At 37.8% G+C, this 17473-nt stretch overlaps 1 protein-coding gene across 1 annotated transcript in view; it reads right to left on the bottom strand.

Moving 5' to 3' along the window:
• Positions 1–16413, bottom strand: part of LOC127422640 (sorting nexin-19-like) — a 55422-nt gene extending 39009 nt beyond the window's left edge. The window contains exons 1-8 of the mRNA XM_051666390.1: positions 16281–16413; positions 8312–9992; positions 6523–6661; positions 6341–6441; positions 2372–2491; positions 2159–2280; positions 1929–2022; positions 1494–1680 (exon numbers count right to left, since the gene is read on the bottom strand). Coding sequence (XP_051522350.1) covers positions 1494–1680; positions 1929–2022; positions 2159–2280; positions 2372–2491; positions 6341–6441; positions 6523–6661; positions 8312–9973 — 2425 coding nt within the window. The 5' untranslated portion in view covers positions 9974–9992; positions 16281–16413. The remainder of the gene's footprint in view (positions 1–1493; positions 1681–1928; positions 2023–2158; positions 2281–2371; positions 2492–6340; positions 6442–6522; positions 6662–8311; positions 9993–16280) is intronic.
• Between the last annotated feature and the right edge of the window lie 1060 nt (positions 16414–17473).

The raw sequence follows: 17473 nt of genomic DNA, 5'->3' as shown, positions 1-17473 counted from the left end.
CCTTTATAAATATGTTTTCAAAAAGTTTTACTGTATTCTGAAAACTTTACTTTTTATGTAATATATCAGAATTACATAACTGAATACATTTAAGAGAGAGTATTTCTTATTTAGCCCAGAGTACTTGAAGTATTCTGCCCAACCCAGTGTATGAATATCATGTTTATGTAATATTAATAAGGCCCTGCTTTGATCCATATTAATATTATTGATGACTCATTTAAAAAACATTATTGACAGTCATGCTTTTGTTCTTTAATGCACAGTCATACATATAATTTGTTTCCGAGATGACTGACTCAGAAAGCATTAGCATGGTGAGATGTGTGGATCAGATTTTCATGGCATCAGGAACCAGTAACACTTGATGGTGTAAAATTGTGTCAGAGATGCTGTTTATGCAGTTTCAAAAATAAAAATTTTTAGTTGCAAAGTAAAAAAACTAAAAAAGTCAGCATTATTTTCAAGATGAAAACTGAGATATACAGTAATGTGCAAAAGTTTTAGGCACTTGTGAAAAATGTTGCACAGTGAGGATGTTTTAAATAATGTCATTAATAGTTTTCATTTATCAATTAACATCATACAAAGTCCAGTAAACATTAAAAAAAAAGCTAAATCAATATTTGGTGAGATCATCTTTGCCTTCAAAACAGCACCAATTCTCCAAGGTACACCTGGACGCAGTTTTTCTTGATTGTTAGCAGATAGGATGTTGCAAGCTTTTTGGAGAATTTGCCACAGATCTTCTATTTAGGCTGTCTCATTTACTTCTGTCTCTTCATGTAATCCCAGTCGGGGTTTGTGGGAGTCATGCCATCTGTTGCAGGGCTCCCTGTTCTTCTATTCTATTCGCAAAAGGAATGTTTGGGAGTCTAACGTTTAAATTTCCTATTGGCACACTAAAGCTGAAGATATAAATAACCATCTTAAGACAAATGCTTTTGTGAAACATCTTATGTGCCTAAGACGTTTGCACAGTACTGTAACATTACTGTTGAACATTTTTAAGTTATTGTGGTTGGTAGCTTGAGGACTGTTGTTTAAGGACTTTAAAACTCTTGGTAGGGTCAGCAGAAGAACCAGTGCTGGTAATTTGTTACATAAAATAATTTGCTTAAATGATATCAAGTTTTACACATCTGTCATCAAATTCAAAAGCTTTGCATTAAAATCTGAACTTTTTTTACTGAAACAAATAAATCTGGTTCTACCAACAAATAATAAGTGTTTCCAGAAATCTGCTATTTTATGTGGTGATTTGACATAATATGAGCAAGCAAAGAGGATGGGTACGGGATCAAGGACCCTTCCAAAATAAATCCCTAAATCCATTCTTAAATATTACAAAACAATTTAGCTTAGTGTTGTCCAAACTCTTGATGGGCATTCACCTTGGGATATCCGTGATAAAATGTGTGTAGTGCCATTTGTAGAGTAAAATTCTGCCCTAAAAACCGTTTAAACATTATAGTGTAAACAAGAGTCCTTACCAATGTCACCGAGAATAGGTGCATTCTGTTGCTTTGCTCTGGCACATGTGCAGGGTTTCGTGTCCCATTCGGGTCCATGTGCCCCGTTTCTGTCTAGATCAGTATCAAAGCCTGGAGCTTTACCCTCAAAACACTCCATCTCTGAGATGAACCTCTCTAAACCGTTCAGTGAGAAGCCATTAAAAACCTGAAAACAAACAACAACAAAAAACAAGTCAAGCATTTTCCCAGGGTTGCTAATGAGTAAGCTGATTTTGAGAGGATAATCCAAAATGGTAAAATGTGTGAAAAACATTAATACATGAATTTAATACACTCCTCTTGGTAGCTGAAAGCATAATCTAATTCTTAATTATTTGGGCTAATGGTGTAAGTATAAGCCCTGTCAAACAACTTGCATTGAAAAAGCCTCAGTAAATGATGATTGCTACTTACAGTGCTACTTTCATCAAAGCAGTAAACCACTTTGGGTCTCAATTCAGACACATTAAGAGCAGGTGCAATTTTACTAGAGAACCTCATTCTAGACCTTGAAACAATAAACCAGAAAGAGGTGTCAGTAAAGTAAAAAAAGCTGAAGGAAGAATTACCTATACATGAATTAATTTGCAGCTACAAGCATTCAGAAACAAATCAACAAGGCTCAAAGCACTCTGTTGCCATACTTTGATTTTTTGTCTGTGGAGAATTTCCCATCAGGCTCTGCATCTATTTCATCAGTAGGGCTCTGTGGCTCTGAACGAGGGAAGGCTGTTTTCAGAGTGTCTACTATGGCATTCACCACAATCTATCAGGACACATATCACAATCAGTTAACTAAATAAAAGACACTTTCATGCCAAGTGTTCAATTACACACCATCGGCATTTTAAAAATACCTTATCTATGCGTGAAACGATGAAAGGTTTCTTGACAAAGGCAATTCTCGCATCAGTGTTTAGAGCAAGAAATTCTTGCATTTCTTCACTGTTGGCTGTTTCAGGAATGGCACAAAGTTGCTGCAGTAAAAAAGGAGGATTCAGTGATCATTTAAAAGACATTGTGTGGGATTAAACACATATACAGAACAAAAACTAATAGACTGATTTAAGTCTCACAAACTTTACATAGTTATATATATATATATATATATATATATATATATATATACACACACAGTGATGTTAAAAAGTATTTGCCCCATACTGATTTCTTCTATTTTTTGTGTATTTTTCATACTAAATTGTTTTAGATCTTCAAACGAGATATGACATAATACAAAGGCAACCTGAGTAAACACAAAGTACAGTTTTCAAATATATATTTATATTTTATTGAAGTAAAAAAAGTTATCCAACACCTATATCACCCATGTGAAAAACTAACTGCCCCCTTAAACTTAATAGCTGGTTGTGCCACCTTTAGCCTCAACAAGTGCAACCAAATGCTTACGATAACTGGTGATCAGTCTTTCACAACACTGTGGTGGAATTCTGGCCCAATCTTCTTTGCAGAACTGCTTTAGTTCAGCCACAATTGAGGGTTTTCGAGCATGAACTGCCCATTTAAGTTCCTGCCACAGGAACTCCAAAACTTTAATTTGGCTTCTTTTGAACCATTCAGAGGTGGACTTACTCCTATGCTTTGGATCATTGTCTTGCTGCATAATCCATATATATAAATATATATTTGTGCTCAAAAGTTTGCATACCCTTGGAGAATTGGTAATATATGTACCATTTTTAAAGAAAACATGAGTGAGCAGGCAAAACACATCTCTTTTATTTCTTATGGGATTCATATTCAACTGTAGGTTATAACAGAATGGCACAATCATGCAACAAAGAAAAAAACGAAATGACCCCTGTTCAAAAGTCTGCATACCCTTAGTTCTTAATACTGTGTAGTGCCCCCTTTAGCATCAATGACTGCGTGCAGTCTTTTGTAATAGTTGTCTATGAGGCCCCAAATTCTTGCAGGTGGTATAGCTGCCCAATTCGTCTTGGCAAAATGCCTCCAGGTCATGCAAAGTCTTTGGTCGTCTTGCATGAACCGCATGTTTGAGATCTCCCCAGAGTGGCTTGATGATATTAAGGTCAGGAGACTGTGATGGCCACTCAAGAACCTTTTCTGCTGTAACCACTGGAGGGTCAACTTGTCCTTGTGCTTAGGGTCACTGTCGTGCTGGAAAGTCAAAGAGCGTCCCATGCGCAGCTTTCATGCAGAAGAATGCAAATTGTCTGCCAGTATTTTCTGATAACATGCTGCATTCATCTTGCCATCAATTTTCACAAGATTCCCCGTGTCTTTAGAGCTCACACACCCCCAAAACATCAGTGAGCCACCACCATGCTTCACAGTGGGGATGGTATTCTTTTCACTATAAGCCTTGTTGACCCCTCTCCAAACATAGCACTTATGGTTGTGACCATAAAGCTCTATTTTTGTCTCGTCGCTCCAAATTACAGTGTGCCAGAAGCTGTGAGGCATGTCAAGGTGTTGTCATTTGTGGCATTGGCACAGTAAAGGCTTCTTTCTGGCAACTCGACAATACAGCTCATTTTTGTTCAAGTATCGTCATATTGTGCTCCTTGAAATAACCACACCATCTTTTTCCAGAGCAGCCTGTTTTTCTCCTGAGGTTACCTGTGAGTTATTCTTTGTATCCCGAACAATTCTTCTGGCAGTTGTGGCTGAAATCTTTCTTGGTCTACCTGACCTTGACTTGGTATCAAGAGATCCCCGAATTTTCCACTTCTTAATAAGTGACTGAACAGTACTGACTGCCATTTTCAAGGCTTTGGATATCTTTTTATATCTTTTTCCATCTTTATAAAGTTCCATTACCTTGTTACGCAGGTCTTTTGACAGTTCATTTCTGCTCCCCATGGCTCAGTATCTAGCCTGCTCAGTGCATCCACGTGAGAGCTAACAAACTCACTGACTATTTATACACAGCCACTAATTGCAATTTAAAAAGCCACAGGTGTGGCAAATTAACCTTTAATTGCCATTTAAACCTGTGTGTGTCACCTTGTGTGTCTGTAACAAGGCCAAACATTCAAGGGTATGTAAACTTTTGATCAGGGCCATTTGGGTGATTTCTGTTACCATTATGATTTAAAAAGGAGCCAAACAACTATGTGATGATAAATGGCTTCATATGATCACTGTCCTTAAATAAAAGACAGTTTTTTTGCATGATCAGTCCTATTTTCAAAATTAATGCCAGAATATCACAATTTCTGCCAGGGTATGCAAACTTTTGAGCACAAATGTGTGTGTGTGTGTGTGTGTGTGTGTGTGTGTATGTATATGTATATATATATATATATATATATATATATATATATATATATATATATATATATATATATATACACAGGTTAATTTCCATCATAAATGACTTTAGTGTGCTTTAGGTGTAGTGTACTCCAATAACTCAGTGAGCGAATCATTACACTGATTCAAACTAGAGCTGGACGATATGGCTGCAAAAATTCTCAATATTCTTTAGTTTATTGACGATATTCGATATATATCTCGATAATTACTTATTTGTTCTGAAATGGCATTGAAAGTGTTTTTTTTTTTTAAAGAGAACCATAATTTCAACCAAACAGACATTGTAGCCAAGTAGATTTAAAATGTTTAATGCATGAAATAAAAATGTAAAAAAAAATAATGAAGGCATGTTTTTCACTAAATCAACACAAGAAAGAACAATATTTAATTATTTTCATATAGATGCACCTATACAACAATAAAAAACAATATTTACTTATATTGTTAAACAATAAATACATATATTTTTACCAAAACATTTTGGTGTGCAAAAACTACACTTTTTGGAGCCCAGTTGAATTTAATTATGATACAATATAACTCCTAATTATTATCATTATGAGGATTATATTTGTTTCGTACAATAGTAATATATTTTTGTTGTATTTACTTCATCTGGAGCTTTTACTTTGGCGGAAATCTGAAAGTCCTGTCATATTTAATTTTCCTTTACCTAGAACTTTTTTTCTGGTGGAACACGGGAAGTGCAGTACGTATTTGACAGTTTGCAATGTTGCTCACTACAAATCTGGTAAAACGCTGTCCCCTCCTTTTCTGTAATACCGTGTAACATTTTTATATTTGTATAATGACTTGTAGCGGTTACAAATGTTTGGCATTGCTTGTATGTGTGAACCTGCAGCTCTTTGCTTTCACAATGCACTCTGAGACCGTTCAAAAGAGCGTATCATGATTCTCGCATGCGCAAACAGAACAGCGCCTCACCTGTTCACACAGAGCATGTATGCATAGAATTAAATCACAGCTTTTTGTGGTTTAATAATCAAATATGAAAATACTGAGATTTCAATGTTATTTAATCATTTTGCAGCCCTGATGGATCATAAAATGAGTCTAATGATGCACTCTTTAAGAAACGTAGTGGCCAAGATATTGCTTAATTTTATATCACCAGCAAAATCATCGTGAAAAAATCGTGAATATTCTATGTATCGCCATGTCATTATTCAACCATAACTCATGAGTTTAAAACTGATTTTTGAGACTGACCGATTCATAAAAAAGAACTGGCTCAAAAGTCATAAATTGGACTACAAGGTTCATTCTGTATGCTTGTTGTTGCGTGTAACCAGTGAAGACAGCGCATTATAATTATTATAATTCTATAATTACTCCATTATTTTTCAGCTACATTCTTTTGCCACTACACTGTAGATTCGGCAGTAGTGCAGTAAACACTGGGTGATAGAGGTCAACACATCTAATTCAAAGACTGAACTGTGTTATGGCAAGTCAGGTTTATGCCATTTAATTATATTAAAAGAGAAATTAAAAGAACTTACTCTAAGGAATGTTTCCAAAAGACTTTTCCTGGCTTCGACTTTGTCACTGTCCATGTTTCCAAATGGAAGCTCAGGAAAGATTTTCTTTGGTCCTTTCACATCTACATTAAACAGCACAAGAGAACCCATGAAAACATTGTTGTACAAAGCTGTAGTGCTACTATTAATTCTGCACTGCTCACTTTTCAGAATTTTGCGTAATTCAGGTTTCTCCTCCAAACGGGTCTGAAGGTTGAGGAATTCACTGTATCGTCGGTTGACAGTGTGATAGGCCAAAGGCTGCAAAGTCCCTGGATTCTCAGTGTCCACAGCTGTCTCGTACTATACATCAAAGAAGTCCATCATCATCCATCCAATTATAAAGCTGTAAAATATCATTTGCTGAGAGAACTAATTATATTAATACATTGGCCCCAAAAAGCAGGGATGCACCAAAATTTTGGCCACTGAAAATTTCGACGGAAAAAGAAAAAAAGGCCGAAAATTTTGTCCGAACATTTTAACAGAAATTGTTACTTTAATATCCGATAACAGAAACACTAACATTGAGAAAAAGCTATTTTTATGCTGCACATAATAATAATAATAATAATAATAATAATTCCTTACATTTATATAGCGCTTTTCTAGGCACTCAAAGCGCTTTAACATAGTATAGGGGGAATCTCCTCAACCACCACCAGTGTGCAGCATCCACCTGGACGATGTGACGTTAGCCATAGGGCGCCAGAATGCCCACCACACACCAGCTACTGGTGGAGAGGAGAGTAGAATGATGTAACCAATTCAGGGATGGGGATTATTAGGAGGCCATGATAGATAAGGGACAATGGGGGAATTTTGACCAGCACACCAGGGTTATAACCCTACTCTTTACGGGAAGTGTCCTGGGATTTTTAATGACCAAAGAGAGTCAGGATTTGTGACATTTTTGGCATGAAAAGTGTGCTTGTACTATCTTTATTTAAAATACCACTGGGTTTAGTATTTTATTTTTATCCACCACAATGACATTTATACATTTTTAAATGTCCAAATGGTGGCCAGATTACCTAAATAACTATACACATGGATTATTACCTGGTCAAAAACTAGGGATGTGCAAAACTACCAATTTTCATAACTGACTAGTCGGTCGGTGGTTTGAACGACTGGTCAGTGTTAAGGACAATAATGTATAAATAGGCTCCGTTATGTCACGTGACCCTGATCAGATGTGTTTCAGAAGGATATACGGACACTTAGCGCAGCACTTCAACATGGTAACTAACGGAAATTCAACAAATTATTTCTTATCTTATTGCGCAAAACTATCAAAGTAAGAAAAGTAAGAAATAAGAAAGGCTACAATACAGAGCGCCACAAAACTACTTATGCTCTTCAATGTAAACAGAGAGCTTGGGAGTCTCAGGGCGATCCTCGTTGCGCATTCAAAAGCGCAGAACTACAAGATAATATTGCTGGTACATATCTAGTTCATGACATCAAGCATTTTAACCTTTCTAACTGCAAATTTTTATTCAAGCAGTGTCCGACAGAATCAGCAAAAGACTTTAATCTCTCCACCTCACCTCACAAATACAGGAACATTACTCACAGCAGAGGATTAAACGTCCGACAGTGATCGTCTTGAAATGTATTGTTGATGCAGCACTTTGATGGCTGAAACAGCAGCAGTTCATAAATGGACTAAACTTAAACCATTAAAGAGACGAAACTTCTTGCAAACGGTTTTACTGTGCTGACTATTAATCACTTTTAAGCACAGCAAGCTATAATCACGCAAAAACGTTCTCCATGAAGTAGCGTCTCTCAAATAATTTGAGAGCTGCGTCTCCCTTTAAAACCACCACCACTAAAAATATTAATGTTAGTAGTCAACCCCACTAATCAAATAGTCAGTTATTGGATGACTACTCAATTTGTCGACCACCGAAGCACATCCCTATCAAAAGCAGAGAGAAAATTCACCTTTACAGTGTAGAGAGTGTAGGGATGCGACCCTGTGCCTCTGTGTTCTTTGGCAGTGATGGTGCCGGTGATTCGAAGATTCTGTATAATAACTGGACCCTCTGGGCTGCTGAGGGGCTCAAAGGTGAAAGTTGCTAGGGATGCCGTCCCAGCAGCCGGTGCGGAGGCCAGCAGGGGCGCAGTAAAAGCCAGCTCACTGAGATTAACCATGCCAGCCTGATCCGCAATCGCCCCCACTTTATCTGCACTCGAATTACTCTTGTCCAAAGGCTGGAAAGTGCAAAAGCTTGATGACTCTTTCTCTGTCACACCGGTGGAATGGAATGACAACTCCTGATGGTCTGAGACCAGAACCTTGGGGCACTCCTTCTCTGTCGAATTGGTGTATGTTGGAAGTTCACTTACAAGGTCCAAGACACTATCTATCGGCGTGGTGCATTTGGTGAATCTTTCTGAAAGTGTCTCCTCTGTGCCAATCAGAACCAGTGATTCTAGAGAACTCCTTTTAAAGTCTGTCAAAGGAGAGTCTAAATCGGAGTCTGTTTCTTGATAAAATGGATTGGGCTTGCTGAGTCTGAGGTAATCCCTTGGGCCGAAACCCAATGGAAAAGGTTTTGTTGGCCGTGGTTCATCTTCCTCCAGATTATGAGGAGAATAAAGTTCAGTGGAGTCCATGACATCATAGGCTGCCAGTTCTGGTGTTGGGGCCTCTATTACTGCAGGGGTCTCAGGAATTACTTTTAAGGTCAAAAAACGAGGAATCTCAAGTTCTTGCTGTGCATTTTCTTGATTCGTCACAACTTGTGGCAGAGGCTGAAATTCTGCGGTTTCTGGTTCTGGGGTTGGTTCGCTGGATTTGGTAAAGAAACTTACAATCAACATGTTTAACCAGTCTGGGTCAGACAATTTTGCAATTAAAGGCAGAATAACGTTGCATGTTATAAGTTCACCCACCACAAATCGGCCTGTTCTGGTTTCTAAATGTGGAGGAGGTACAAGAACATGCAAAAGAAGATCCACAATGGCCCTTGTGTAATTAACCTCAACAGCACAGCTCTGAAGAGCAGGGTGAGGTACGCAGAAATTGCTGTAGGCCTCCCAGAGCATGGTTTCACTACTGCCATCACCACCTGCCCCAACTTTTTTTCCATCCACGATTTCCTTGGCACTCAAGTAGCACTGAAGGTGGCATCCAGATAGATCCAACACCTTCTGCGTTAAAGATTTCCTATCTACCCTTTCCGCCCGACCCTTCAGCTCCATCGCCATGGAGATCATGGCATTGTGCACCTCATCTTCAAACTCTTGTTCTCTGGACACAGTGCTGTACCACGAGGAGACAAAGTCTCGTATGATCTTGCCGACTGTCTTCTGGATTTCATCTTCCAGTTGTTGCTCACTCTCAGTGCTAGACGTGATCTCCTCTAGTTTGACAAACCGCTCCAGGTGGATGACATTGTCAGAGTCCAGGAAAGCCTGAGATCCGAGCCATCCACCTAAGACCACTAAGAAGCTTGTGAAGACACAGAGAAGCCATATATTGACCAGTAAGTGGAAGAGGACCATCCAGGCCAACAGTGCCCCAAAGCCAAGCAGCCTCCTCTGTACCAAAAATTCAGACAAGCAAAAAGGGCTTGTGTTTAGATGCTCAGGTTGAGACATGGCAGAGGTTTACATGCTCCTGTAATGGCAAATGTAGAGACAGTCAAATTTCAATGTTTATAGTGGTTTCGGCCATGTTTATTATCACTACAATAAAACTGTGACAACTTGGTAGTAGTCATCACTGTCATCAAAAGTAGTTTTCAAATATACCAAAATTCTGAATGATTTTTTACACTGTTCCATATTCATGTATTACGGTTTCACAATAACTAGCATTTTGGTAGAAACTATGGCTACCATAGCAAATATTTTTAAGGGTTATATAGATAAGCAGTGAACTAAATAGATTTGCTGTCTTAAAGGTGCTGTAACACTGATATTGACTCATTAAGCACTTTATTAGGAACACCTGTACACTTACTTATTCATGTGATTATCTAATCAGCCAAACGTGTGGCATAAAATCATGCAGATATGGGTCAGGAGCTTCAGTTAATGTTCACATTAACCATCAGAATGGGGAAAAAATGTGATCTCATCATGTGATTTTGACCATGGCATGATTGTTGGTGCCAGATGGGCTGGTTTGAGTATTTCTGTAACTGTTGATCTCCTGGGATTTTCACACACAACAGTCTCTAGAATTTACTCTGAATGGTGCCAAAAACAAAACAAAAAATCCAGTGGGATATGTCAACGGAGAATGGCCAGACTGGTTCGAGCTGACAGAAAGGCTACAGTAACTCAGATAACCGCTCTGAATAATTGTAGTGAGCAGAATAGCATCTCAGCAGGGTTTGAGCAGATGCTTCAATGTTAAATTCAAGGATTTTCAATGACTTTTCAAGCACATTTTTATTTGTTTTCAAGGACTATGCTCAAGATGTCATTAAAACAAATTATTTTTTTGTTAATTTTAAATAAAAATATTTTATTCATTCAGTTAATTTATTTTTATAAAACACCACTTATTATAAGTACAACATATCTCAATGTTTTTGTTTGAAAATATGACAGTTAAAATGTGAATTAATAACATGCTGGGAAAAATCACTACATGCATATTTAAGCAGCCTCTTAACTTTGACATTAAAAATTATTTTCCACAACTTTTTTATAAAAAAAAACATTTATAACATCAATTCCATGAAATCAAGGGACAAACACTCTTTTTAAATTATTTAAATTATTAATAATAATTTAGTTTTGCACACTTGTTTGGCCTTGCACTAATGCTTGTATTAAAAATAAGTACAAAATAAAGACATAAATAACTTTAAAAGTCATAGAAGTGGTGTACTAGATGAAGGGGACAAGGATTTTTTTCAGGCAGTTGACAATTTCAAATATATTTTCTAAAAAATTTGCAAAAGAGAGTCAAGCCATATATTATTAAAAGGTTAGGTTATTAACAAAATAACGACAGTTAGACGGTTCATAAAACTGAATCCATTGATCTGCATTCAAATCTCAGAACGTTTTACATCTCATCTAATTGTCGTCGTGTTTTTACGAAAACAAATAAATACATTTAATTTATTAAATGATTTAAGCAATGTATTTAATGATTTTCTATAATTAAAGCACTTTTTAAGCACCTCTTGGTAAAAATGGCAATTTTCAAGGGTTTCCAGGACTTAAAGCAGGGCTCAACGCTAAGAATTATTTCTACTGGCCTGGACGGGCCAGTGCTTCAGATTTTTACTGGCCCTGCCAAAATTTTCACTGGCCCCAACACAAAAATTATAAATAGCTGTTTTTACCATCATAGCTTTAAAAATGTGTCTGAAGATAAATATTTTTTTCATATATTATGTTTTTAAGACAATGCCCCCAAACTGAATCACATTTATAATTTGCAAGATATGATTTATGCCTTATGTAATCCCATATAAGCACTTTACAGATATACATTCATAAATACATCATATTAACCTCAGCCATACTGCCATTTACACGAGTTTTCAAGTGTAGAGTTCTGTGGAGGAGGTGATGTGTTTTCGGTCACCTGTTTAGTCATGCTATCATGCAATTTTTGGCCATGTGTAGTGTATTCACACACAGGATCAAAGATTTAATCACTGAGTTAAAGATGTGATTATTTTCTGAATGTAATAAACATATGAATCCCTGAGAAGAGACTTACTACCAAATCGGTTGTGATGTGTAATATACAGGTGCATCTCAATAAATTAGAATGTCGTGGAAAAGTTCATTTATTTCAGTAATTCAACTCAAATTGTGAAACTCGTGTATTAAATGAATTCATTGCACACAGACTGAAGTAGTTTAAGTCTTTGGTTCTTTTAATTGTGATGATTTTAGCTCACATTTAACAAAAACCCACCAATTCACTATCTCAAAAAATTAGAATATGGTGACATGCCAATCAGCTAATCAACTCAAAACACCTGCAAAGGTTTCCTGAGCCTTCAAAATGGTCTCTCAGTTTGGTTCACTAGGCTACACAATCATGGGGAAGACTGCTGATCTGACAGTTGTCCAGAAGACAATCATTGACACCCTTCACAAGGAGGGTAAGCCACAAACATTCAGAGTGCTGTATCCAAGCATGTTAACAGAAAGTTGAGTGGAAGGAAAAAGTGTGGAAGAAAAAGATGCACAACCAACCGAGAGAACCGCAGCCTTATGATTGTCAAGCAAAATCGATTCAAGAATTTGGGTGAACTTCACAAGGAATGGACTGAGGCTGGGGTCAAGGCATCAAGAGCCACCACACACAGACATGTCAAGGAATTTGGCTACAGTTGTCGCATTCCTCTTGTTAAGCCACTCCTGAACCACAGACAACGTCAAAGGCGTCTTACCTGGGCTAAGGAGAAGAAGAACTGGACTGTTGCCCAGTGTTCCAAAGTCCTCTTTTCAGATGAGAGCAAGTTTCGTATTTCATTTGGAAACCATGGTCCTAGAGTCTGAAGGAAGGGTGGAGAAGCTCATAGCCCAAGTTGCTTGAAGTCCAGTGTTAAGTTTCCACAGTCTGTGATGATTTGGGGTGCAATGGCATCTGCTGGTGTTGGTCCATTGTGTTTTTTGAAAACCAAAGTCACTGCACCCGTTTACCAAGAAATTTTGGAGCACTTCATGCTTCCTTCTGTTGACCAGCTTTTTAAAGATGCTGATTTCATTTTCCAGCAGGATTTGGCACCTGCCCACACTGCCAAAAGCACCAAAAGTTGGTTAAATGACCATGGTGTTGGTGTGCTTGACTGGCCAGCAAACTCACCAGACCTGAACCCCATAGAGAATCTATGGGGTATTGTCAAGAGGAAAATGAGAAACAAGAGACCAAAAAATGCAGATGAGCTGAAGGCCACTGTCAAAGAAACCTGGGCTTCCATACCACCTCAGCAGTGCCACAAACTGATCACCTCCATGCCATGCCGAATTGAGGCAGTAATTAAAGCAAAAGGAGCCCCTACCAAGTATTGAGTACATATACAGTAAATGAACATACTTTCCAGAAGGCCAACAATTCACTAAAAATGTTTTTTTTATTGGTCTTATGATGTATTCTAATTTTTTGAGATAGTGAATTGGTGGGTTTTTGTTAAATGTGAGCCAAAATCATCACAATTAAAAGAACCAAAGACTTAAACTACTTCAGTCTGTGTGCATTGAATTTATTTAATACACGAGTTTCACAATTTGAGTTGAATTACTGAAATAAATGAACTTTTCCACGACATTCTAATTTATTGAGATGCACCTGTACATTAGGGAGATATTAGGCCGAATCTGTGAATTAACACTGTGTACTGTATATAACATGAAATCAGACAACCTAAAGACCAACACAGACTGATGCACAAAGCACAAAAACAAAAATACCTGTACGGTCCAGAAATTAGAAATGTAACTGGTGTTTCATGAGGATGATATGAAGTAGACAGTTCTGAATATTCATCTCCACCCTGCAGCTGAACAGCTCTGATAATAATAGTCTAATAGCCATAGTGATTTTGCTTCTTTTCATATCAAACACTATTATAATGTCGAATTAATGTTTACATTTTGAAACTAACCTAACTAAATGTATACATACATTTTGGATATTGAGCAGCTCATGATTTCCAGACACGTGTATAACTGGGGTTTAACAAAGTTTATTATGTCTCATTCAGCACTTCAGCTCTAAAGGCGAATTAATGAGAGAAAATGTGTTTGTTTTTTTACAGTGGGAATAAAACTAGCGCTCTGTCCCTTTATGAAAGCACATGCATGTTAAACAGTCTACACTGCATGGAGAGAGATGGTGATGATGAGACATATGCACGGAGAGACATGGATTTTCAGTCCTATAGAAAGAAACTGTTGATTTCTTGTGTTGCAATGTGTGGATTACAATGTGTAGAATAACCACCTTATCACGTGGTTCGCTGTGCATGACACCACAAAGACTCACAGAATGTGGAGGCTCATGCTACTCTCCGTGAATCACGCACAACTTACCACATGCCTCACTGACAGCGAGAACCACTAATCGCGACCACGAGGAGGTTACCCCATGTGACTCTACCCTCCCTAGCAACCGGGCCAATTTGGTTGCTTAGAAGACCTGGCTGGAGTCACTCAGCACGCCCTGGATTCGAACTCGCAACTCCAGGGGTGGTAGTCAGCGTCTTTACATGCAGAGCTACCAAGGCCCCCCTCATATATATATACAATATAAATAAAAAAAGCTGGTGGCTGCCACTTTAGAATCACATGACCAGCAGAATACCAGTATTCTCTTAAACTCAGTAACCGCCCTATTATTGGACACTTTCACTCATTGATTAAATCTATCATAGCTGACTGTTAATAATGAATTTCTACAATGGCATATTGATTTTGAATGATGCTGCATCCACACCACTATGTGTCAGTGTAAGTCCAAGACGACATAAAGACAAAAATTACTGAGTGCCCCTTTAAATTTGAAAAAGCCAAATTCAAGTACTTCAAGCACCTTGTAGTTGTTTCAGAATGCACAACATGTCGAACTTTGAGGTTGATCTGCTACAACAGCAGACCACGTCAGGCACTTTATTAGGACCATAGTGTTACTAATAAAGTCAGTGACTGTATATAGAACTGGACTGCTGTCGCAACAGTAAACTGCCAGCAGGAGGCGAAGCCACCGGAAGTGTTCAAGTAGCCATACTGGTGTTCCCCAACTGTCAAAGAGCCTCAATCGCCGCCTCCGACCTCCTGCCCTAGTGCGTTATAATGCTTTACAGGTAGATTTCAAATAGACAAGTGGTGGTTGAATGACTAATGTTTACTCTTTGAAATGAGATGATTTCCTGTTACATCAATAGGCACACTGGAATGTTTAGGCATCAAAATATGGTGCCGCAGTGGCTTCAATGATATGACATCATCAGTAATCCAGTTCTGTTATAGATCAGTGTGCTGTAATAAAATAAATAAAACAGAATGTAAGTGTCTTTGAGTTTGTAAAAGTTGAAGTTCTTTTTAAAGGTGTTGTAAGCGATTTTAGCCGTTCTGAAACTTCCGTGACACCGAGATGTTGAATTAGACACGCCCCCTTTTCCCAAAACACGGTCCTCCAAAGATGACAGTGTGTCTTCTCACAGTTGTAAAACACAATAGCGCCCTCAGCTGACAACTGTTTTGAATATGAATATGGCATTAAACCTGAAAGATCCAAGTAGGTATAGCTGCAATCCGGAGAACTCCAAATGAGGGCGGAATCTCCACAAGAGGGCGTGGCTACTCCAAAATTGGGTTGCGCCTATTCCAAAAGAGGGCGTGGTTAATCCAAAAGGGGGCTGCGCCAACTCCAACAGGGGGCGTCACTTCCACTCACGGTTAAGGTTAGGGAAAGGGTTAGGGTCTCCCTATATCTTCAATGGCGATTGGAGTTCACGTCCCTTTCTGAAGCAATGTTTGCAGCTATACACTTCTCGAAAGATCCACTTCAACTACTACACTAGAACGCGCAAAATGATTGACAGACAGAAAGTGCATCAAAAGTCTTCTGGATTGGCTGATCACAGAATGTTTCAGCGGCCCGCGGTCACATTTTTATTTGCTGTTTACAGCCTAGTGCAAAAACGGTCGAGATAGCTCAGGAGTCAGGACACTTATTTAAGGGAGAAGGAACGTTTACCTGACGACTTAAAAAAATATAGAGTTCATATTTTTGAAAGAGAGGAAAAGCTCAGCCTTGAAAAAAAAAAAAAAAAAACAACCCCTGAATGTAATTATCAAGGCCTATTTTATCATTAACATATATGTCTATGACGTTGTGTATGTGTATTGATGGAAATCAAGCTGGCATTTCGTGCTTATTAAATATGTGAAAACGACAAACATTACTGAATTCAAAACAGCTTACCTTAAAAACATAAATGTTGGACGACATGTGTAGAAGTTAATTTGAAACCTGAAAAAAATCATGTTTAATCGCCGAAATTGGCTCCGATGGCCTCTTCCTCTGTTTTGACGGCTTCTTCTTCGTCATCTCTCCCCTCAGATGATGAACTATATTCAGCGTTCTGTCGTCCTCTAGAGGTTCCTCAAGTATTGAGTATATTAAATACTGTAAATCATTGCTCAGTTGCAACAAACCCTACTTATCATTTTCTGGAACATCTCTGGTACAAGGAGTCATTATAACAAGACAAATTTAACTTTAAATTTGTCAGCAGCTTCACCTCATAAGCAGGCCCAGAGGTGTGTGTGTAGGACTCCATAGAATAATCTGGAGATTTCCACAGAAATGGAATTCTAGTCATTCATTTCATTCTACACATACCTCTTTATGAACTATTTTTGTTTAATTTGATCATGCTTCCAACTAACAAAATGAGTGTAGTACTCTCAGCTCTGTATAAAGGGAAATTTCACCCAAAAAGAAAAAATGTTCTCAGTATTTACTCACCCACATGACTATCCCAGATGTGTATGAATTTCTTTCTTCTGCTTAACACAAAGATTTTTAGAAGAATATTTCAGATCTGTACATCCATACAATGCAAGCGACATTTTGAAGCTCCAAAAATCACATAAAGGCAGCATAAAAGTAATCCCTGACTCCGGTGGTTAATCCATGTCTTCAGAAGTAATATGATAGGTATGAGTGAGAAACAGATCAATATTTAAGTCCTTTTTTACTATAAATATCCACTTTCACATTCTTATTCTTTTGTTTATGGCAATTCGCATTCTTCATGCACATCGCCACCTACTGGGCAGGGAGGAGAATTTATAGTAAAAACTAAAATATTGATCTGTTTCTTACAGACACTTATCATACCACTTCTGAGGATATTGTTAAAACCACTGGAGTCATATGTATTACTTTTATGCTGACTTTATATGCTTTTTGGACCTTCAAAGTTTTGGTCACTATTCACTTGCATTGTATGGACCTACAGTGCTGAAATATTCTTCTAAAAATCTTTGTGTTCAGCAGAAGAAAGCCACACACATCTGGGATGGCATTAGGGTGACTAGATGAAAGAGTTTTTATTTTTGGGTGAAATATCCCATTAGTGCATTTGTACATGTTTAAATCTATTCCGCAGA

Source organism: Myxocyprinus asiaticus, chromosome 31 (assembly GCF_019703515.2).
Source record: "Myxocyprinus asiaticus isolate MX2 ecotype Aquarium Trade chromosome 31, UBuf_Myxa_2, whole genome shotgun sequence".
NCBI lineage: Eukaryota > Metazoa > Chordata > Actinopteri > Cypriniformes > Catostomidae > Myxocyprinus > Myxocyprinus asiaticus.
This window is presented reverse-complemented; position numbering and strand designations above follow the sequence as displayed.